The sequence below is a fragment of the Halichoerus grypus genome, chromosome 6 (genome assembly GCF_964656455.1).
Source record: "Halichoerus grypus chromosome 6, mHalGry1.hap1.1, whole genome shotgun sequence".
In the NCBI taxonomy this organism is placed as follows: Eukaryota; Metazoa; Chordata; class Mammalia; order Carnivora; family Phocidae; genus Halichoerus; species Halichoerus grypus.
The window spans coordinates 58,936,536-58,961,338 of NC_135717.1; the positions used below are offsets into that span (position 1 = coordinate 58,936,536).

The 24,803-nt window shown below is 36.2% G+C and overlaps 1 protein-coding gene across 2 annotated transcripts in view; it reads left to right on the forward strand.

Moving 5' to 3' along the window:
* Positions 1-24,803, forward strand: part of PLXDC2 (plexin domain containing 2) — a 462,643-nt gene that overhangs the window by 146,495 nt on the left and 291,345 nt on the right. For both annotated transcript variants that reach the window (XM_078075200.1, XM_078075201.1), the window contains one exon: positions 24,394-24,605. In XM_078075200.1, the coding sequence (XP_077931326.1) occupies positions 24,394-24,605 (212 nt within the window). The remainder of the gene's footprint in view (positions 1-24,393; positions 24,606-24,803) is intronic.

Genomic DNA, 24,803 nt, shown 5'->3' on the forward strand with positions numbered 1-24,803 from the left:
CTCCTACCTTTGCAGAAGATCCTGCAGTTTGACTTATGGTACAAATAACAGACTTCTCCCCCAAAAGAGTAAATGCATTCATTTTTCTATAACTCGTTTTTGTAAAATCTTCTTAAAATCAGGGAGTCATCTAAGGTAATATTTCAGAGTCTTTTTCTGAAGAAATAATGACATTTCACATGACTAATTTTAATCTTGAAGTCCCTGATTGGTCGTTTGTGATTGGTTTGTGGTAGATACATTCACAATCATCCCTCCATTCTGTTAGCCATTTACAAGGGCAGTATCGCAGTATGCTGGTTCTATCATCACCCATATATGCTTTTCTTCGTGAATACCACAGATTCCTTATTTTGGCTAAAGGACACACTGCTCTTTGCAACACAATCCAGTAATACAAGCAACAGTCATCCTTTTCTAATTTTATTTTATGTTTTGCTCCCATGTTAGGGGGGCAGAATTAATCTATGTTTATATAGGATTGGAAACACACTTCTTATATCATTTAAAAATGAAAAAATTGGTCACTAGCTAAATTTTTTACTAATAACAGCAAGACATTTTTAAAAAATAGGCTTTATTTTTTAGAACGTTTTTAAGGTCACAGAAAAATTGAGTATAAGGCACAGAGATTTCCTCTTCTTTTTTATTTTTAAGTATCTCTACACCCAAGGTGGGGCTCGAACTCAGGACCCTGAGGCCAAGAGTCATGTGCTCCACTGACTGAGTCAGCCAGGCGCCCTCATCACAGAGATTTCCTATATATTCTTGCCCCCAAACATGGATAACCTACCCTACTGACAACCTCCCCTACCAGAGTGATACATTTGTTAAAATTGATGAACCTACATCGATACATCATTATCAACCAATGTCCATAGTTTACATTAAGATTCACTGTTGGTATTGTAATCCTGTGGCCCTGGACAAATATATAATGACATGTATCTATCACTATAGTATCAAACAGAGTAATTGCACTGCCCTAAAAATCCCCTGTGTTCTGCCTATTTATCCCTCCCCATCCTCTAACGCCTGGCAACTACTGATCCTTTTGCTATCTCCATAGTTTTGCCTTTTCAAGAATGTTAAATAGCAGGAATCACGCTATGCAGCCTTTGCAGACTGGCTTCATTTACTTAGTAATATGCATTTAAGTTTTCTCCTTGTCTTATCAGGGCTTGATAGCTCATTTCATTTTAGAGCTGAACAATATTCCATCATCTGAATATATCACCACTTATCCCTTCACCTCCTGAAGGACATCTTGTTTTTTTTATTTTTGTGGGATTTTTTTTTTTTTTTTTTTTGAGATGCCTATTCAGCATCTAGTAGCGGGTTTTTACATTTAAAAAAAAAGCAATAAAAATTAACTTCTTTATTAGTGTTGGTGGAGGCAACACGAAGGATTGTAAGGAAAGAAACTATGTAAACTTCATTCCACATGGACATCATTCATATTGTTGAGGGGATATTGAATCATTAGACAATATTCTTGTTATCCATGCTTTGAACAAAGAACAGTAGACCTGCAAATCAATTTATCTCTCTGAATAGTGAATCAGCTAAGACTTAAATGTATTATTACAAAAAGTTCATGTCAGCACATGATTTTCTATTCCATTTGGATGTGCTTTATCATATTTTTACATCTAGAATTATTTATATTGCATTTAATGATATAAATTCTCTTCTATGCAACACATCTCTCCCACTTCATCCCCCACTTAATCAATAATGAGAAAATTTCAAATCTTCACTCATCACTGAGTAAATCACTTGATATGAGTATCGGTAGTAGATTCAATAGCAATCCAGCCTGCGGTGGGTAATTGTTGAGTTCCATTCCTTTTTCTAAATGAATCTAGCCAAACCAGAAAGTCAACACACTATTTATCTTGTGAACAACAAGAGAGGGAAAAAATTTTCTTCAACTGCATAAATGTGCCTGCACTGGTATGTGTGGCTTTCTAATGTTCTTCATCATTATTTGTTTTGTTTTTGGAGGCTAAATGACCCGCTTGACTTTTTTGGAGGTCAGAACTGGGCGGAGGAATTGGCCTCTGGACAGGGCAAAGACATTAAGTCTTTCTGATGTAAAACCTACCCTTTTAGGCAATCCCAAGGACAGCTAATACCCAGTGGATTAAAATATTTATGCAGCTCTATTTCTTTTAGCCTCCTACCCCTATACAGGTTCTCCTTTGATTCCTATTATTTTTTTGGAGTCCTGGGTTTAATCTAGTTCTCCAGAGCCTTGTTCAAAATATGGTCCATGGACCAGTGGCAGAATCTCAGGCCCCATCTTGGACAGAGTCAAGATCTGCATTTTAAACTCCCCCAGGTGAATCGTGTGCCTGTTTGAGAAACAGAATTCTAGATTTTCTTGAGTACCTTGTTTGCCCATCACTCCAATAAGTAATCCCAATATTCATGATATAAAAGACAGACTTCAATTATAGGTTTAAAAAGTAGCACAAATTTGTCACTGTTGTGGGTCCAGCAATTTGCCATAAGACTGCATATTCTTTTTTTTTTTTTTAGAAAAGCAATTGCTTAGAGTGACTTTTATTATTGTTCGTATTTTTTTTAAGATTTTCTTTTTTTGTCTTTTTTTTATTATTATGTTATGTTAATCACCATACATTACATCATTAGTTTTTGATGTAGTGTTCCATGATTCATTGTTTGCATATAACACCCAGTGCTCCATGCAGAACGTGCCCTCCTTAATACCCATCACCAGGCTAACCCATCCCCCCTACCCCCACCCCCTCTAGAACCCTCAGTTTGAGGAATGAAATCTTGCCATTTGCAACGATGTGGTTGGAACTGGAGGGTATTATGCTGAGCGAAATAAGTGAAATAAGTCAATCAGAGAAAGACATGTATCATATGACCTCACTGATATGAGGAATTCTTAATCTCAGGAAACAAACTGAAGACTGCATATTCTTATGGATTGACAAAGTATCAGGCAAGAAAGAGTAGAAGGTACTATTTCGAGATTCATATGAGTATAATTCAAGTTCCAAAAATAATTCAGGTCCCCATCATCCCTAATCTCTGTTATGTACCCCTGTCTCAAGGCTCACCGCTGCTGGTTGTTAGGTGTACAGACACCACAGTAGAAGGTCTGGTCTGGAGGTGGGGATACGAATGAAAAGAATGAATATTGGCATGACAGCGAAGAGGATAATGACCCTAAAAAGCCCAGTTAGCCTTAGTATGGGAGCAGAAAATTAACCTGACTCCCGAAGACCCAGGCCCAGGTGTCAGCCAGCTAATGACTAGCAGTGGAACTTCTGACAATATACCGTACCTACTTGCGATTGAAGTTCTTCACTTATAAAATGGGAGCAGTGATGGTGCCTTACATAATTCAAGGGCTATTGTGAAAAATAAAGGAGAAGTAGTTTAGAGAGCACTTTTCAAAGTGGTGTAGGTAGATAAGGAGTTAAAACAAGGTTCCAAATATTTGAGCAAGAATATTCCATTTCAAAATAAAATTAGAACTAATTTCCACAGACTACTTTATGTTTTCCTTCATATTCCACACATACCTTTGGAAGGGGCCCCACAAGTATAAACATATGACCTTTAAGTCCAGAGACACAGAAGAAACAGAATTCCTCAGGGTTTTACTGACAGCACTGTTTTTCCAAGTATGGTTCTCTGATCTACCTGCCTCAGAATCCCCCAGGATCTTTGTGAAGGCATCAGGTTTGAGGAATCTTCAGGAATAATATGTGATTCTATTGCATTCTGAAGTTTGAGAAGCTAGCCTGGGTGGGTTTTTGCTATTAATTTTAGGATAAATGTAGAAATTTTATGAAAGTTCAACTTATAGGCCTTTTGGTTTTGTAACAGCTACCTGTAATTCCCCCTTTCATATTTATTCTCATAAAATGAAATTATACATCCACCTTTTTTTTTCTCCTGAGATGATGTTGTTTATTCATTCACTCCACAAAGATTTATTGAGCATTTTCTAGAATTGGGAAGATCTATTATCTGTCCAGGAAACCAACTTCATAACTATTTGCATTCCTAAGTTATTAGGGCAATGAATACATAGAAAACAATCTTTGGTTAGACTTCTAGTACAAATGTAAACGTCCTCTGATATGCTTATGGACAATAACCCACTCTAAATTTCTTGTCTTTGCTTTTAATTTAAGCTAAAATTATATTTTTCTCTACCTATTGGAATATTAAACAAAAAAAGATGGGGACTGAACAAATCAGGTTATTTTTGTTTCTCCATGCCACACCTTCATGCAAGGAATTTAAATGTACAGTTGACCCTTGAACAATGTGGGGATTTGGGGCACTAACAACCCTTACAGTCAAAAATCCCCAAATTGCTTTTGACTCCCCCAATACTTAACTTCCAATAGCTTCTTGTTGACCAGAAGCCTTATTGAGAACAGTTGATTAACACTTATTTTGTATGTTACATGTATTATATACTGTATTCTTACAATAAAAGTAAGCAAGAGAGAAGAAAATGTTAAGAAAATCATAAGGAAGAGAAGATACATTTACAATACTATACTGTTTAAAATCCACATAAAAGTGGACCCATGCAGTTCAGACCCATATTGTTCAAGAGTCAACTGTATATTTTACTATAGTGAAGGTTATTGAAGTGAATTATAGTGGAGATTGGTTGTTTTCCTATTTTCACATAGAGAAATTACTGATGATGTTACATGTGGAAAATTTACAGTCAAATATTTCATGTGTCTTATTAAACATGTGAAGTGGGAAATTAATGACCCTGGACATTTAAATTGTTAGTCATCTGTCAGCCTAATTACTAATTTTTTTTTTCCTCATGGTCCACTCTTTTTGCTAAGAGCTCATGGGAATTGGTCAGCCCCTTATTGAATGAACATACTAGTCTTTCTACATGATAACTGAACATCTGCAGAAAAACATTCACTTTTTTTTTTTTTTTTTTTTTACTGTTACCAGTTTAGCCAAAGGGGATGAAAACATATGTCTTAGACTCCCAAAAACCATTCTGAAGAGAATAGTGGAGGTGATCTTTTAAAAATATGTGTCATATCATGCTCTTTCCTAGTTAAACCTTTCCAATGGCTTTCTAACTCTCTGAGTAAAATCCAGCTTCCTTAAGCTCTGCAAGGCTTACTCCTCAGCCTCATCTCCCTCCACTCTGCCTAGACTCCCTCCACTCCAGACACATAGGTCCCCCTTCCAGTTTTCCAGTAGGATGTTCATTCTTGCCTGGGCCTCTGTTCTGGCTGCTGATTCTACATACCACTTGAAAGCCTTGGGATAGTTTGAAGCTATAAGATAACATGATCTGATGTTGAATAAATGAATGAATGAATGAAAGCATTTACAATTAATTGAGGAGAAACTACTTTTTTTCTTCATCAAACAAGAACCTAGATAGGCATTTTGCAGAGTGCTTTGAAATGTTTTAACCATCTGATATTGATAATAAGGCTGGTACAAGATCTTTCTAATTATACCCACAATGAGTTTAAATATGGTAGAAGTGGGATTAGCATTCTTAGTACAGACCTGAATTTAAGCTTAGAAATAGAAATTTACATATAAATAGAAAATTAAATCAGTTTAATAAACAGGTATTTTTGAAAATCCAATAACAGGTTAACAAATTTAAGGTTTATACAAACACAGAGAATATTTTTGACTTAATTTTAATTAAACTTCATGAAGTATTTGATTGATAAGTGAGAAAGGAAGAAAGCCTTCTCTTGGCATTCTAAATAGCATTGAAGGATATTGATGGCTTTAAAAAAATAATCCCAGACTGCTTGTCTGTTATCCAGCCAAGTAATTCATAACAAAAGGCAGGTTAAAACACTTCACTCTAGAGCAGTGTGTTGTGAGATGTGAGACATTATGTAAAGTTAAAACGAGAACAAGCTGATCTGTTTTCTTCTCTTTATTCACATGTCATTCTTTATAAGTAATATACTTGAAAGTTCACCTCTGAGCATTTTTCTTTTCCTCTGGGAAATGTGGAAGAAAATATCTGTGTAGAATAAAAACATGTTAGTGTGCATTAATTTATTCTAGTAAACATGCAGGAGTGTTATGTTTGAGTGAGACTGTAGTTCAAGTCAAATCATGATTTCTGTCTATGAACATTGGAAGTGCTCATGGCTAGTTATCAGCAATTTTTGAAGTGGGAAGTGGTTGAAAGTGAAAAAATATATATATATATATATATTTTATAGATATCTCTCTTTCTCAATTTTCTCTTTTCAAGTGCTACCATTCTTAGGTTTATATTGATTGAACTATAAATGGAGTAAAGCCATTACAACGGTTTCCATATGGAGTGGAAGGACAGCTAAAGTTAAGACCTTTGGCTAGAGAGCATAGAAAGATGGTCTTAAACCCAGATATGCAGCAGACTGCAGCAGGTCACACCTTCACAGAATAAATAACCACATGTCAGATCAACTGTTCTACCTCTGAAAGCAGTTCTCTCCACTTTAACCAATTCTCCAGATTATTTTTACACAACTTTGCCACCATTCTTCAAAATACCTTCATGGAAAACCTCTTTGCTTTCTTTTTTTCCTTTTGTAGTTTGTCAGAAGGCTTATCTGGCTTTCCATGTGGTGTGTATCCCACCTCCCAAACCATATTTTTATGCCAACTTAATACCTTTAGTATCGTAGTTCCTTCCTTCCTTTTGGTGTCCAGGGTATCATGAATGCATTTTTGGATTCAGTTTGATTGAAATTTATTTTTTTTATTTTTTTAAGGTTTTATTTATTTGAGAGAGAGAGAGTGGAAGCACAAGGGGGGAAGGGGCAGAGCCAGAGGCAGAAGCAGACTCCCCGCTGAGCAGGGAACCCAACATGGGACTCCATCCCAGGACCCCGGGATCATGACCCGAGCTGAAGGCAGATGCCTAACCAACTGAGCCACCCAGGTGCCCCAGTTTGATTGAAATTTAAATATTAAGGTGAATGTGCCATCCTTATTTACTGTAGGTTGACTCTGGGTTTTTATGGTATATTATTTTTATTTATTTTCATTTTTTGTTAACAGAAAATAGGGGGAAGAAGTCAGAATTGTAACTTCCATTTTATATCCTATTCCCCCTACTCTGTTTTGTTTAAAATTTAGACTTCCATCACCAAATAATTACACTTTTTCTTCTCATGGCCTTTATTAATGATGAATAAGTTTATTGCTTTTGTCCTTGGTTTGGAACCCGAGTCACCATTTATATAATTGCTATTTTGGGGGTTATCTACTGTATGAGCTTACTCTCCATTTGTTAGAATTTTAGAGATAATGTTTTTGAACAGTGTTGAAAGTCTAATTGATAACTAAGGAAAGACAGAATTGAGAATACCTGATATGAAATTCCAATAATTTGTAAGAATTCGGACCCTCCCCTGGATTAACCAACAATTTCCTACTATTTTTTTATGAATCCTGTCCATTCATTCATTGAAATAGTAAATAAAGGCTTGGCATGTACCAGATTCTATTCTGTGAAGTTAAAGTATAAAAATATATCAAATATAGTCTTCTGAGGTACAAATATAATTATATACAAATAATAAGAATACAGCAAAAGGAGCAAATCTAAGCAATGGGTCTATTTTGGGGTGTCACTTTTTTATGTGATAAAATATACATAACATAAAATTTACCATTTCAACCATTTTTAATTATACAATTTAGTGGTACTAAGTACATTCTCAATGTTCTGCAACACAACCTTCACCACTGTCTGTCACCAGAACATTTTTATTTTCCTAAATGAAGTTCTGTGCTCATTAAAGAACTTTCTCCTTCCAGTCTCTGGTAACTTGTACTCTACTTTCTGTCTCTATAAATTTGATTACTCTAGGTACCTCAAATATGTAGAATCATACACTATTTGACCTTTTATGTCGGGCTTATTTCACTTAGCATACTATCTTCAAGGTTCATCCATTTTGTAACATACATCAGATTATCAAATTTTCATGCCTTTTTATGGCTAAATAATAGTTCATTGTATATATTCGTGTATATATGTATATATGTTTATATATATATAATTTATCTACTCAGCTGATAAATATTTGGATTATTTCTGCCTTTTGGCTAATGTAATATTGCTATGAACGTTGCTATAAAGGCATGAGTTTGAGGGGTTGCTTTTTATTTGGAAATAATTTTAATTTAAGAAACGATGCAAGAATAATGCAAATAAGTCTTGCATATCTTTTAACCAAATTCAAAATGTTAATATTTTGTCCACTTTGTCATTTGTGCTATCATTCATACTTTTTTCTCCTTAACCATTTGTAAGTTATAGAAGTCAAAGCTAAATTTTCCTCTCAAAATCAAATAATTCTACTACTGTTACCTATAATACATGAGAATTGACTGAAATAATGTGTAATGCTGTATCTGAAGTGTCAAAAATGAATATTTACCTTAGAGTGGATTTTAGGACTAGCATACTTTAACCCATACGACAGAGATATTAAAAAGGAAAACTTTAGTATGTGACATCATCTCAAAATTATATAATTTGGAAAGGATAAAATATGTTAATATTCTCCCTGTTCAGTGCTAAAGTCAAGTGTTGTATTGCTTTTAGGATTGTTAGTTTCTGAGCCAATATTTTTAGCCCTTTTTTAAAAAAGATTTTATTTATTTGACAGAGAGAGAGAGAGAGAGCACAAGTAGGCAGAGAAGCAGGCAGAGGGAGAGGGAGAAGCAGGCTCTCCACTGAGCAGGGAGCCTGATGCGGGGCTCAACCCCAGGATGTTGGGATCATGACCTGAGCCAAAGGCAGATGCTCAACCGACTGAGCCACCCAGGCGCCCCTATTTTTAGCCCTTTTGATAAAGGTGTAAAATATTTATATTAACAAATTTTCAAATTAGTTTTGGCTTATTAATGCCATATTTAGATGTCTGTGAATATAAATCCAGTTTACTATGGCTTACTCTGAGTACAAATGATTAAATAAAAAAAATGTCTAGGATATGCTTAACAGAATGTAGAATTTATAAAAATGTTCATGAAGTTTCAACACTTACTGTACAAAAGGTAATGTGCTATTATTTTATCCCATAGCCCAATATAGATGATAAAATGGATCAAAGAAAATATTTGATGTGTCCTTTAATAAGGATTTTGCCTGTTAAACAAAAATCTCCCAGTGAGGGATAAATGAATGGCACACTTCTTTCTGTAGGTAAGACAATTTCTCCAGAAGATTCACTAGGCTATTATGATATAATTGGCACAGTCTGACAGAGGTGCATATTTTTTCAACAGCAGCAGGAGAGAACAACAGTATAATGTTCTAACAAAGGGCCTCTCAAGGGAAGACACTTGTTTCTCCACTTACGGAGTATGTTTCCCAATGGTATATGCTAAAAAGAAAAGTATAGAAAACCATGGGGCCCCTGGGTGTCTCAGTCCATTAAACGTCCAAATCTTGATTTAGACTCCGGTCATGATCTCGGGGTTTTAGATACAGCACGCCCCCCCCATTGGATTCCCTGCTGAGCATTAAGCTCACTTAAGATTCTCTCCCTCTCCCTCTGCCCCTCCCCACCCCACGCATGCATGTGCGCACTCTCTCTCTCTTTCTCTGTCTCTCAAAAAGAAAAAAAACGGGATACCCATCTTCATGTCGTGCTGGTGAGTGTGTAAACTGGTAATAGTCTGAGTGCAACAGAGTACAAATCCCCGTTTCAGAAATTGTTCCTGAAAAAGAAGTGAGGCTGCTCACAGAAATGTAGGCTTTACTATCAACTTGAAAGTTCAACAGTTGAGGATTAGTTTATGTAGGCATTAACTGTTAATGAAATATAGTATATAGCCAATAACATGGAAAAATATTTGTGTATGGTGCTGAAATAAATAAGCTATGCACATTTAGGCGCACACAATTTTTGGACAAAGACATGAGGAGACATGCAGAGAAATATCACCAGGAAGGGTATTCACTAAGGTGATAACCCTGCCTCCTACACCTAGAACAGAATAATAGGTATTTTAAGTTTTCTCCTGTTTTCTCTTTAATGATTTAATTTTTCATATTAGATGAAAGGTAATATTTTAATTTAATAATATTTTAAAGCCCTTTGGGTTATTCACCCTTTTATATGAATAATGATTTTTTTGTAAAATGGGGAGATACTCACTATAATGAAATTGTGTAAAGTCTATCATATATGGATTTTTTTAAACTGGAACAAGTTTTCTTAAATCCATGTTTTCAGATATCACTTGTTTGTAAGTAAAGAGTTCTTACCTTAGTATTGTTCTGAGCACTAGTGAAGATATACAATATAATTTTTGGTAGTACTCTGGCAAGGAGGAGTTGCCCAATAATGAAAGTTTTCGTTTTTTTTTTAAGATTTTATTTATTTATTTATTTGAGAGAGCGAGAGAGAGAGAGAGAGAGAAAGAGAGAGAGCACAAGCTGGGGGGAGGGGCAGAAGGAGGCAGGGAGCCCGATGCAGGGCTCCATCCCAGGACCCTGGGATCATGACCTGAGCCGAAGGCAGATGCTTAACCGACTGAGCCAGGCGCCCCTGGAAGTTTTAGATTTTTAATTATCTTATAAAATTCAGATTTTTTTCTGGGTTATGTACTAAAGTCAGCACACTGGTAGAAGGGAGGTTTTACATAAATGTATATTGTAGCAAGTACTTAAAGCAGAGACCTTTGCAGTTTATCTGCAATTTGTTTGTATGGGTAAAAGAAGCATTTACTAAAAGGTAAATTCAAGGAAAGACAGGGAATGAAGCAACTGGATTCTAAAAGTCTCAGAGTGCTGCTAATCTCTAAGGGATTGAAAGGTTACTGTGGATTCTATCTCACTTTGGTAGCTTAATCCTCAACTGTGGTTTGTATATTTTAGGAATATAGCACAGAAATTTAAGTCTAATTTTAGTACAGTTTTCACTGTCTTACTTTCCTTTTTTTAATGTAATTTTGTTGATTGTGGTTTATTTACAATGTTAGTTAAATTGCATAATCAGCATAAATATATGCAATCACACAATTTAATTAGGGAATGTTATTTAGGAAAGTAATGACTAAATCCAGACATTCATAACATTTTAGAAATTCTTGAGAACTTTATTTTAAAACTGCCATTTGAATGAATGGCAGTTGAAATTTAAATTTAAGTATGTCTGTTTTTCAAACAAAAGTGAAAAAAATCTTGTCAAATTCAGTGGAGTAAAATATAGTATTAGAGGAATGATACAGGGGTGCCTGGGTGGCTCAGTCCTTAAGCGGGGCGCCTGGGTGGCTCAGTCATTAAGCATCTACCTTCGGCTCAGGTCATGATCCCAGGGTCCTGGGATCGAGCCCCACATCGGGTTCTCTGCTCAGCGGGAAGCCTGTTTCTCCCTCTCCCACTCCACCTGCTTCTGTTCCCTCTCATGCTGTATCTCTTTCTGTCAAATAAAGAAATAACATCTTAAAAAAAAAAAAGTATGATACGGTTTGTGAAAGACCAAAACTTCTTAACTAAAACAAACTGAGGGTTCTAGAGGGGAGAGGGGTGGGAGGATGGGTTAGCCTGGTGATGGGTATTAAAGAGGGCACATTCTGCATGGAGCACTGGGTGTTATACACAAACAATGAATCATGGAACTCTACATCAAAAACTAATGATGTAATGTATGGTGATCAACAGAACATAATAAAAAAAAAGTATACTAATGTTCAAACTTTCTATTTCCCATCATTTTCTCAATTTTTGGCTTAAAGGTTCCCATTCTTGTGATAGAGGCTGTTTGGAATATATTTTTTTCTATCTCAAGTTATTTCACCCCTAATACTAGTTTGAGTTAATCATAAGGGGACCTGGGTAAATGGATGAATTATGTAAGTCATCAGCTAGTAAATACTCAAAAACTACTTAATGAAGGAAATGACATCTTTGTATATAAAGTATTCCATATTTAAGCATAAATAACAAAGTATTAGTTTTGTTTACAAATTATATGGTTTATGCTGTAACTAATATTTATGAATCCTTACTTCACAATGCCTTTGATATTCAGAAGCATAAATCTTTTTCCTGTGACTTTTTTTGAAAGAACTTTTCTGCCCTGCTGCACGGGAAGCCTGCTTCTACCTCTCCCACCCCCCCACTTGTGTTCCATCTCTCGCTGTGTCTCTCTCTGTCAAGTAAATAAATAAATCTTTAAGATTTTTTTTTTTTTAATTTATTTATTTGAGAGAGAGAGAATGAGAGAGAGCAAGCACATGAGAGGGGGGAGGGTCAGAGGGAGAAGCAGACTCCCCGCCGAGCAGGGAGCCCGATGCGGGACTCGATCCAGGGACTCCAGGATCATGACCTGAGCCGAAGGCAGTCGCTTAACCAACTGAGCCACCCAGGCGCCCAATAAATAAATCTTTAAAAAAAAAAAGAAAGAAAGAACTTTTCTGTAAAGTTATTTGGGGATATCAACGCTATGTAGTTTTGCCCATTGCTTTGTGGTTCTAAGGTAGTATGAAGGTATATTTCATTAAAATTATGAATCAAATGTGAGAAATAGAACAAATGGAAAAATTCTTTTTTCTTACTGTATTAATCTATCTAAACATTTTAAAAGATTTTGGAGTTAGAGTGTTGTAACACTCATATTTTATTTGATGAAGTTCATATATAGAAAAAGAGGTTAGAAAAGTATAGGAAATTTCATAGAAATTGGCAGGGATGTTTCTAGATCTTGAAAGAAATGACCCAACATACCTAAGTATTCAAGGCTAAGAATTTAAGCAGAAAAGTGAGATTATTTTAAGAACTGTCATGATGGAAAACACCAGGTCACCACCCCAACCATGTCATGACGTGTCCCAGGGGGACAAACAGACTGGACACCCTGGGCAGTTTTAGTGAACATTTATTAGAGTAACAGAAAGGAGCACAAACTCTCCTGGACAAGCTCATGGCCGTTTGTATAGAAATGGCATTAAATCAATAATTATGAGAAAAACACTGCAGTAGGTTTGAGTAAAGTTCTATGAGATCATTTTAAAATAACTCTCCCTAGGAAAATTATATGTTGGTGGTGATGGAAAACTTCACCAAGTCAGAATATTTGGATTTGAACATCAGAAAGTAGAGACTTAGGTGTTTTTTTCTCCCCCTCACTATAGAAGTGAAACATTGTTGGGGTCCTTGGATGGCTCAGTCGGTTAAGCATCTGACTCTTGATATCAGCTCAGGTATCGATCGATCAGGGTTGTGAGTTCAAGCCCCATGTTGGGATCCACGCTGGGTGTGGAGCCTACTTAAAAATAAATAAATAATAAACAAACAAACAAACAAACAAACAAAACAAAACAGCTTTGGGGCGCCTGGGTGGCTCAGTAAGTTAAGCGTCTGACTCTTGATTTCAGCTCAGATCATGATCTCAGGGTTGTGAGATTGAGCCCTGTGTTGGGCTCTGCCCTCAGCGGGGAGTTCCCCTCTCCCTCCTCTCTACCCCATCCCCACTCAGGTGTGCCTGAATTCTCTCTCTCTCTCAAAATAAATAAAAAAATCTTTTAAAAAGAAGTAAAACATTGTAGAAGATGTATAAAATAAAGATATGCCATGAGAACAAATCAAAAAACCCTAGCTGCTTCCATCCTGTGTAACATAGAAAAAAGCACTGATAATACTATAATGTATTTCTTTCTCCTTTTTTGCTTTTGTGTATTTGTATATATGTATGTTTTTTCTTTTACCTAGTTCAAATCATATTATAGTTTTTTATACTTACTCATAAATCTTTTTGTGCATGTCAGAATATTTCCACAGTATCAAATCCTAGAAGACTTTTGCTACAGATTGTAAATTTGCCAATATGAAATTTTTATTAAAATTTGAATCTACCTACCAATATTAGAGAGTACAATACTTGCTTCAAAAAAATTCTCTATCAAAAACCAACAAGGGCGCCTGGGTGGCTCAGTTGGTTAAGCGACTGCCTTCAGCTCAGGTCATGATCCCAGAGTCCTGGGATCAAGTCCCGCATTGGGCTCCCGGCTCGGCGGGGAGCCTGCTTCTCCCTCTGACCCTCTCCCTTCTCATGCTGTTTCTCTCTCGCTCACTCTCTAATAAATAAATAAAATCTTTAAAAAAAAAAAAACCCAACAAGTACGGTTTTACAATAAATCTTTGTGAACTTAATATATGAAAGAATTATGCTGAATTTCTCTGACTTTTTATAATGTGAAATACTTTAACATATTTATTAGTATTTATATTTTCTTTGCTGTGAGTTATCTACTTATGACATTTGTCCTTTTTTTTTAAATTGAGGACTGATCTTTAAAAAGTTTATTAGGTTAGATATATTTGTATATATTCAAATAAACCATACATGACTGCCATTTTGTAGATCAAAAAACTGAATAGAAGTGCACATAACATTGATCTTGATACGTGCTATTGATGTTTCTTCTGCTGGTCTTTTAAATTTATATAAAACTAAAATAGGACTTTTTACTTTCCTGCCTGACATTTTTATTTTTTATATATATATTTTTTTTAAGATTTTATTTATTTGACAGAGAGAGACACAGTGAGAGAGGGAACACAAGCAGGGGGAGTGGGAGAGGGAGAAGCAGGCTTCCCGCAGAGCAGGGAGCCCGACGCGGGGCTCGATCCCAGGACCCTGGGATCATGACCTGAGCCGAAGGCAGGCTATTAATGACTGAGCCACCCAGGCGCCCCTGCCTGACATTTTTAAATGGCTTTCTGTTGTGTTTGTGTGTTTCATGTAATGACTGAGCCTCAAAGTTGAATATCTTAAGACTGTATTTTGTTTACCCTATATTTTCAACCCTAGCACAAAGCAGGGAACTCAAAAGTATAGATTTTGTGGTTGTACTTTTCATTTTTATCTAGGAATGGTATTCAACATTTAACAACTAATATCTGGCTAGCTAATGGGAACAGACCACACCTTAGGGCTAAGGCCAGATCTAAGTTTATTCCTTAGTCATTGGAGTGTATGGAAAGCATTGCTCATTATTTGGGGGCAAGTAAGGAATAGAGGAGCGGTTAATCTGTTGATTTGTTCAGGTTGAACTTTACGAACAGTTAGTCAAAGTTCAGAAAAATACTGCTGGGTTTGAGTCTAAGACTAGGGAATGCTTTACACTAACTAAAGTCATCTTTTAATAAAAATGCAGGCCCAGAGTAACCTTATATTTATAACCTTAGGGCTATAACTTAAAAAAAAACCATAAACAGTAAAGATAATTTTGTGATGAGGAAACTGCAGGTGTTATTGACCACTTGTCCAAGTCCATACAAATCTCTAGAGGGCATTTAACCTATAGAAATTTGGGGCCATTCTGATAATGGTATGATTTGATTTAAATCAGACAAAATTTATAAAACAGTCTGATAGAAATGAATATATTGGCTGTCATCTGTGGTCATTGGCTAAGTCAGCCTGGGCTTAACATTGGGCCATTATGGAGTCTGACCCCACAAACTGAATATGGTCTGATGACAATATGCGTGAGACTGAGTTTATCAGACATCTGGCAGTTATAATTTAATAGAAGACCCTCAGTGATTTGGGCCCTAGGCATTTGGACATAATGTTTGACACTGGGTACCATTATGCCAATTGATTCCATCTGGCTTGGTCTGGCTCAACTTTTTTTTCAGAGAAGCTATTGGCCATGACTAGTCCTTGTTTACAGAATTGTCCATCTCCCTTGGCAGGCAGAGTTATACTTTTCATGCATTGGGGCTTAGCTTTTAATGCAGAGACCTTATTTTGAAATCACCCATTCTGGAGCACTGGGTGTTATATGTAAGTGATGAGTCACTAAATTCTACTCCTGAAACCAATATTACACTATATGTTAACTAACTAGAATTTAAATAAAAACTTAAAAAAAACACACAGGCATTCTGAATACAGGCAGCAAGGGTAGTTTAGGATAGCTAATGATAAATAGAAGTGTTAAGGTATTTTTACCAAATAGCTTTACTTTTTTGCTGTGCTATGGAGATTCTAAAGTCTCATAATATTTGAATTTTCACAAATTAAATAATAAACCTGAAAATAAATGTTGAATATTTAATAGGATTCCAAATAGCCTAAAATATGTAAATGATAGACTTTTATAGCTGGAGGGACCATAAAGTCTATAAAACTGCCCCCTTTCATTTTACAGATAGCATACCTAAAATTTCCATGTGGATTCTGGATTCACACAATCTTTTCTACAGAAGATCTCACACACCTTATTAAACGATAGATTCTCAGATTTAATTAAGTGCTATTTCCTCTCTTTATAGATTATTTGTAGATTATTATAACCTGTAGACATGTTCATATGGAGATGAGTTTATTCTCTAAATCTGACAGATTTATCTGAAAAATCAGCAGATGGTCTGAGTTCTTTGATAATCATCTTTTTTATTATGAAACAGGAGGCTATCATCCCAGTAAAACATGTGAAATCTACTTGAAGGAATTCAGTTTTTCTTTCAAATTTCTATTAGGCAGTTAACAGAAAATCCTCAACAAAAAAAGTCAATGATTTATTTTCAAGTACTTCCCATTCTTTCAAGATATAATAAAAAATATAATCAATATTAATGTGCTGTTACTTTCTGCTCTGTTTGTACATTAGCATTGTTTCATTTCCTCTCATTGGCAGTCAACTTGATGGGCTATTGTATTCCTTTTTTGCTTTCACATGCTAGATTTTTTTCCAGATTTTTGCTATTTTCAATAGCACGTTTTGTCTAATTTATTTTTTCCCTTTTAGATTGTTTCTTTGTGTCATGTCATCAAGGTTTGTGACAGATAGCTAAATTGACCCCCAAAAAAGATTAATCAGAGGCAGATACCTACCAAGCCTCTGGATCCAGCTCTGGTTACTTTCCTAGTCTATCACTTACCACCTCATAATGCATAGATTTTCTCTTATGTAAGACAATTTAATAATAGTACATGCCAAATACATTAATGTATGCAGATGTTTAGAACAGTGCATCATATTTAATTAACCCCAAATTTAGTTTAGTTTTTATTATCAATATTATTATGATTATTATGAATTCATAATCCATGCATAAACACCTCTTTTATAACTGTTAACAAAGTTTTATTCTTTGTATTTATTTTTAATACTTTAGTAAATATGTGGCACTACCTTAAGCTTGTCTTAAATCTCATTCATGATTGTTCGTAAAGCTAAGAAGGTTTTCCATAGGATTCCATCTTTCTGTATAAAATTTAAAAGTTTGATTATTTTATTTAATAGTAAAATTAGAAAACTATTAATGCTTCAAACTTGTAGAGTAATTCTCCACCTATTTTAACTTAAAATTGTCCTTGTTTCATCTACTTGATAACTTTTCAATCTCACTGGGCCATGCCTGCATTCTTCAAAGACATGTGTTGAATTTCTTACAGACTTCATTAACCAAAAAGAACCAAGATGATAAACTGCAACCATAAGTGTTGCTGAACATCACCCAACTGGCCAGTGAGCTATTTTTGAGTCAAACTCATGTCAGATAAATAAAAGCTGTGTAGATTTGTTTTCCCTTTCTTCCACCCTTTTATCTCGCTACTCAGGAAGGTGGTTAAAATCTTAAGAAGTTAGATAAGAGATTACACACATAATCTTTTAAGACTGTCTCAGATGAGCAGCAACTTGGTCAATGATTCATTCACTTATTCATTCATTTGTTATTCAGAAGATTTTAGACACTACTATATGTCAATGCCCATGCTTATAATGATGGGACAAAGATATAAATAAGATAGAGTCTCTGATCTGAAATATCTGTGTGTCAGGAGTCTTCCTAGGCCAGCCCCAGTTTTGGTGATATGCTAGGAGGACTCAGACGACTCAGCATATAGTTGTGCTCATGGCTATGATTTATTACAACAAAAAGATACAAACCAAAATCCACAAAGAGAAAAGACAGTTGGGGCAATGTCTGGGAGAAACTAGGGCAAGTTTCCAAGAGTCCTCTCCAGCAGGAGCACATAGGACACATTTAATTTTTCCAGCAACAAGCCGTGATGATGCATGTAAAATATTATCAACCAGGGAAGTTCGTTAGAAACTCAGTGGCCAGTGTTTTTCCTGGGAGCTGTTCACATAACCACCTTCTGTCTAGCATGTACCAAGAGTCCAGACTCCCAGAAGGAAGGCAGGTTCAGCATAAACCATATTGTTTGCCCAAACAGTTTAGCCATAGAGAGCCACTCTTATCTGTTAGAGAATAGCGGAAACATTCCCTAAATCTAAGTTTCCAGACACTTAGCCAAGGGCCAACCTAGCGAAGGGCCTGCTGAGTTAACTCTTTTCTGCAAAATTGTACATTCAAGTGGGGATAGGCAGAAGAGTGTTTAAAGAGTTAGGTAAAGAGAAGTATTGGATTATGATAAAAACCTCAACTAGCTCTCCCAGGGGAGTAAAGGGTAACTTCATTTAACAAGAGAATATTTGAGCTAGATCTTTAAGGAATTGTGATATTTCCTAGAGTCTGAGGTGAAAAAGAGTTTTCCTCCACGCAAAGATAACAATATTCATTGCAAGTAAAGAGATAATTGAGAAATTCTACATGATGGGAGCATGGAGCATGATGGGGGTGGGGTTGCAAAGAGAGGGGAGAGTGGTTGGAACAAGAGCATGGAGTGTTTATAGGTGGTAAAGGAGATGGGTGGTAAGGAGCCATTAGAGGTTTTAATCAGAAGAGAGGAGTAAATAACTTTGAAAGGTATCTCTGGTAGCAGATGGAAAAAAGATTGGAGAAGGAAGAGTTTGAAGACAGTAAGATCAGATAGGAGGCAAGAGATGATGAGGACATGCCCTAAGGCATGTGTCAACATTGGGACTAGAGCACAGATCAGTGGTTCTCAAACAATGGGGCTCAAATAATCATGTGGGAAGTTTAAAAAGACTGTGATATCTAGGCCTACTGAAACCCTTTAGTATCTCTCAACAGAACACTCTGTATGCTTTCTTTTCTGTAGCTATCTTACTCTGTGATGCTGTCAGTCGAAACCTCAAATCCTCTGTGTAGTCATTTCATTATTGGACATAACCAAGGATATAACCATTTGTATAAAATTTCATCTTCACTTCCACAATAGATTGGGATGCAAAGCCATATTTAGGAGGCTACCTCAACCAGATCATTTCATCTATTCTCATCTATTCTCAGATTAATCTAGCCAGCAAAATCTGTTTGCAGTGAACAGTCTTAATGTTTCTGCAGAGGATTCACAGGGGTAATTTGGTTCACTTGTAAAGTATAGGCCAAAATGCTTGTCAAAAGGTATACAGATGGGTCCCAATTACATAAGATGCATGTCAATTTATGTAGATTTCTTGGTGGTTTAGCATGTATCGTGTGTATGATTTGTATGCAAGACACAAGAAATACCGTTAAAGATGGTTTCAACATATAACAATGGTTAAACATGTAACTATTGGTTAAATGTAAGCTATTTTAATAAAATCATTCAGATAAGACACAAATATGAACATATCCAGCCCAGCACAGTTTTTTTTGTTTTTATTTTAAATTATTTTACAGTATATAATGGCACAAAAGAGACTTGCAAGGTTTGCAAAGAATAATATGAGGATACACATGAGTTTCTTGTTTTTACTCTCAGATTAACTAGACATTATTGGGTTTCATAACAATGTTCTATTTGGAATGTAATGAAGTACTTTCTTCAGTAATAGTGTATCTGCTCTTTTAATCGAATAAAATATCTCAAGAATGTGTAAGAACAATTTATATATTACATATATACAGAAATATGTCTGTAAGCTTTCTCCTATATTCAAACAGGAGTCTTTAGATATATTTAATATTTCCATGAGCTATGTGATTAACAACTACAGCAAAATATGTTGGAGAAAATTATCTTTGAAAGTTTTCCATCAGTGGTTTAATTAACATACAGTGGACAGAAAGCAAACAATCTGTTCAGCCAGACTACTCAAAGATCCCTCCTGTTGCTTTTGTTTTCACTATAGCTGGGAAGGGAAAAATTATATTACTTATAACCCTTTAGCTTGCTTCTGAGTAATTCGTTTTGGTGGTGATTTAAAGAATAATTTAAAATATTTTTATGAGTTTGAAAGCACATGAAGTGCATAGGAATAATTTACAATGTAGATAACCATGCTGTGGTTTTGCCAATTTTTCTCGGTCTTTATTTCTGTAAAACATCCATTCTTGACTTGTTTTATCTTGTCTAAAAATCATTCTGAAATGGGATCAAAATCTAAGCCAATTTCATACTCCAGTCTTGATGAACCATGGAGTACTGAATTATGAGCATATAGGAATGTTTCCTCTTATTATTCATAACATAACCAGAGAAAAATAATTAGATCTAAACTAGCAACCAAAAGAAAACTCACAGAAGCCAAGCCCTAAAGCTCACAAATTTTCTTATTAAAAAACCCCTCAGTTCCTTCCTTAGATCCTGTTTACTCTTTGTAAATATGATAACCAAGTAATCAAGAGACAGATTTATAAAGTTGAAGGTAGCAAATTCTAGGAGGAGCAAGCATGTCCGTAATGGAAGCAAACCAGTCAACAGCTGTAATTGCTGTTAATGTGACCATGAAGCAAGAGAGGAAAAAAAATTATAAAACACTGCTAAAAATTGGGGGGGGGAATCCCCACCAAAACCCCATAGCTGTCTAGGGACTTACCCTCGTAAGTGCCAGAGTAAGCATGTATGTGTGTCTTCTACAGGAGGCCTCCCTATCTGAAATTTACCTTCCCCAGTAATCCTGCTAAAGTGTTAGTTTGAATGTTCATGACGAAAACGAAAGTTTTACACATTAATCAAACATCCCAAATTTCAACTTAAGTGGTGTTCAAAGATAAACTGAGGCATATTAAAAAATTTCAAGAATTTACCTGAGCAAAGATCAATTTCATTCTGGCAGCTCTGAGCTAGAAATGATCAGACGGGCTCCAATGACAGGAGCTAGGGGAGAGACTTGTATGGGAAAAAGGCAGAAGCAAAGCAAGAAAACTGTTTGATTGGCTTAAGGAGTTATCTGATTCAGAGAAGCCTAGTTGGCTGTGTAAAACTGGTTATCCTTCGGTTTTGATTTCTTAATCTGGAGGCATTTATAGATCTAGGGTTTGGTTCGCTTGTGTACACTTCTAAAGTATCAGAACGACCTCAATCTAATGGTCTCTTTGTCTAATTAATTTAATAGTGGAGAATGTGGGCTTTATCACCCTTAAGTTTAGAAGCTCCTTTTCATGTGTTCTCTAGAGTAAGAAGGCAGGGGGAAAATGAGAAAGGGGACTCAAGGAAGTTGAGAAGTAGAGTTTCTGTGCAGATAGCCCCTCCAATGTTACGGATTCCTCCGTCTCTCCCTGCCCTGTGTGGGGACCGCAAGGGCTTGGGTGACGTCACTGGCCTACAGGCATCATGGAAAGTACCATAGTTTTGTCTTGTGTTATAAATCTCTGGAAAGATAATAATAACATTAATATCAGGCAGTTAATATCCAACAGCATGGACTGTTTCTAAGAAACCAAGAGTTGTTTTGAAAATTCTATTTTGAAGATTTTTTTTTTTAAAGATTTTATTTATTTATTTGAGAGAGAGAGAATGAGAGACAGCACATGAGAGGGGGGAGGGTCAGAGGGAGAAGCAGACTCCCTGCCGAGCAGGGAGCCCGATGCGGGACTCGATCCAGGGACTCCAGGATCACGACCTGAGCCGAAGGCAGTCGCTTAACCAACTGAGCCACCCAGGCGCCCTGTTTTGAAGATTTTAATAAAGATTACTTCTTTGAAGTTTTAGGTAGACTTCCTGATTTACATTTTAGAGGAATGGCAAACCTCTGCTGTTCCCTTTGTGTGATTCTTTTTAAAAACCATTTTTAAATCCAGGAGCATTTAATCTATTGGCTACATTTCTTACCTAGATTGACATTCTAACAAGAATTCTGTATACATTTTCAGTGGTTCTGATATGATTATTTGTATTCAGAGGGTCACCACCCTTAGTACAGGACAAATGCACACCTTTAAAGTTAACATAACTGTTGGGCTAGCAGGTCTTATCTGATTATTATAAAACTTTATTGCTTACTTTTGTTGTAAGCTGCCTCATATATTTTTGGTAATGAGGCAGGATATATAAATAAAGCAAATAAAATTGCTTTATGTAGCTTTGCCTAGAATCATAGGTCTTAGAGCCTGACACATCCTCAGAAAAAGCTGTCTGCTTTTGCAGGTAAGATATTTTCATTCCCATTTAAAATATAGGGCAACCAAAGCACAGAATTTTGTAAATTATGTTGGACCCCATATCCAGGAAACCTAACAAACAATTCCACCCCTGGTCTTTTGAATCCTTGTACCATATTTCTTCCATTAACTCTGACTGGTCCAATCATTCTTGCTCCAAAGAGACTTTCAACAGTTCATTTATCCATCAATCAGTCAACAGACATTTATTCAGCACCATTCAATGGCCAGTGGGACAACAGTGTTAAAAAAGGAACACTTTTCTATAGTGATGGTAATACTCATTAGACATAATTATTGAACATTTACGGTGTGTGTCGGGTGGAACATGATCAACCCTTTATGTACATGAGATTTTTCAGCCTTACAACAATTCTGTGAATTGTTCATGGTGCTACATTTCTCTGGCTCTTGGGTTTCTCTTTGTGGAGCTCTTGGCCATTTCTGTCTTCATGGTTCATTTAAGCTCTAATATTCTGTGAGCCCAAGTTAAAGTCTAGATCACCAATACTATGGTGGTATTTTTCTCTGGGCTGTATCTGCCAAGGCATGAAGCAGTGAGAGATCTTTTAAGTTCATGGTGAAACCAAAGAATATCCTTTCTGTCTAGAAGAATTATTAGCACCTTTCTGAGTTGAAAGGGAAATATTTTATTTTATTTATTTTTTTATTTTTTTATTTTTTTAAGATTTTATTTATTTATTCATGAGAGACAGAGACAGAGAGAGAGAGAGAGGCAAAGGGAGAAGCAGGCTCCCAAGGAACAGGGAGCCCGATGCGGTACTCAATCCCAGGACCCCGGGATCATGACCTGAGCCAAAGGCAGATGCTCAACCATCTGAGCCGCCCAGGCGCCCTTTTTTTTTTTTTTTAAGATTTTATTTATTTATTCATGAGAGACAGAGAGAGAAAGAGAGAGGCAGGGGGAGAAGCAGGCTCCCAAGGAACAGAGAGCCCGATGCGGAAAGGGAAATATTTTAGACCATTTGTGTGTGATTAGTAGTGGTAGCCTTAACTTAGTTATTAGAGTTCTAAGTAGCTGATACAATGGTATTATAAGTCACATTAAATACATTTTCGTTTCTTGGAATGTTCTCCTATTGAAGACAACATCACAGCTATAATTAAATCACTGCTGTCTTAGCCCTTTTTGAACCTGTATCCTGCCAGTTATAAAGGCTGTCAATTCATATCTTTGGGTAATAGTTGCGTAGAAGAAGACTGTTTGTCTTGGTCAGAAACTGAATTTCCCATACTTGTGATACACCTTCTCCTACTGACCTACTGAAATGAAAGACTAGGAGTAATGATTAAATCTTATTTTCCCTCCTGTAGTAGTAGGATGAGCTGGGTCAACAAGGCCAGTCCCTGCTGATGGCTTTAAAATACCTGTGTGATTTGGTCTCTTTGCTTTCCCATCCATTTCTCTAAGTGCCTATCACTGTCATCCTTCACCACCCTGCCAAGAGTCCAAGGTGAGAACTGCACAAATGAACAAGAGCCTTTGTGATGCCTCCTGATGGTGTTACTTATTAAATGAGGTAGGCAATGAACTAAATCTGACTGGTGAGCTACCAGGCAGTTAGTACGTTTACGCAAAGATCATTCCATATATTATTTAACACATTCAAATACATTGTTACCTCTTTGCTGGGCAGCAGAACTAGTGTGAGAGGAATATAGGCTCACAAGTTAATAACGTCTGACTTTTTTTTTTTTTTTCAAATGTGCTAAGAGTCACTAGGTTTCGTTCCTTTGTTTGGATTGTAGCTTATTTTCTCAGAACAACTAGAGAATGTTTATGAAGTGTGTGTTTGGAGGGCGGAGAGGGGAGAGAATAAAAATGCGTTGCTTTAGGTCTGCACATCTGTTTCAGGGACTCTGCTGGATCTGCACATTAACCATTGCCACGACTTACGGCGTGTATTAAAATTGCATTCTACTCAGAGATGTTCATCCCAGCTCAAAATATTACAATTAAACAGATTTCCCTGTTAGGAGTTAGTTTCCTATCTTCATGACTGGGCAAAATTATTGTTCTGCTCTATTAGTTAGCATGTGTATGACTCATAACAAGTGGTAACTCATTATTTTATTTCTTGTTCAAACAGATGGGCAATACCAAGTTGCTCAGGTCTTCCCGCAAGCAGAAGAGGAAATGGAAGTGGACACACATGCATTCAGCCACCGGTGGAAAAGGAGCTTGGATTCTCTCAAGGCAGCTGACTCTAACCGAGCAAGCATGGGCCAAGACTCCCCAGAGCCCAGAGGCTTCACAGACCTGCTACTGGACGATGGGCAGGACAACACCACACAGATTGAGGTAGGTAAATAATCTGGGTAACTGAACTGGGTTGACGACTGTATTTTCTGTGAGGCATCCAACTTCTGCAGATGGATAGGCTCCACCTTCAGCTCACTCGAGAGCTTTTGGATTTTTTGGTAAGGATCAATTTAACTTATTAATAAATAGTTAATATTCAGTAGTTCAGTAATCAATAATTATAACTATATGAAATAG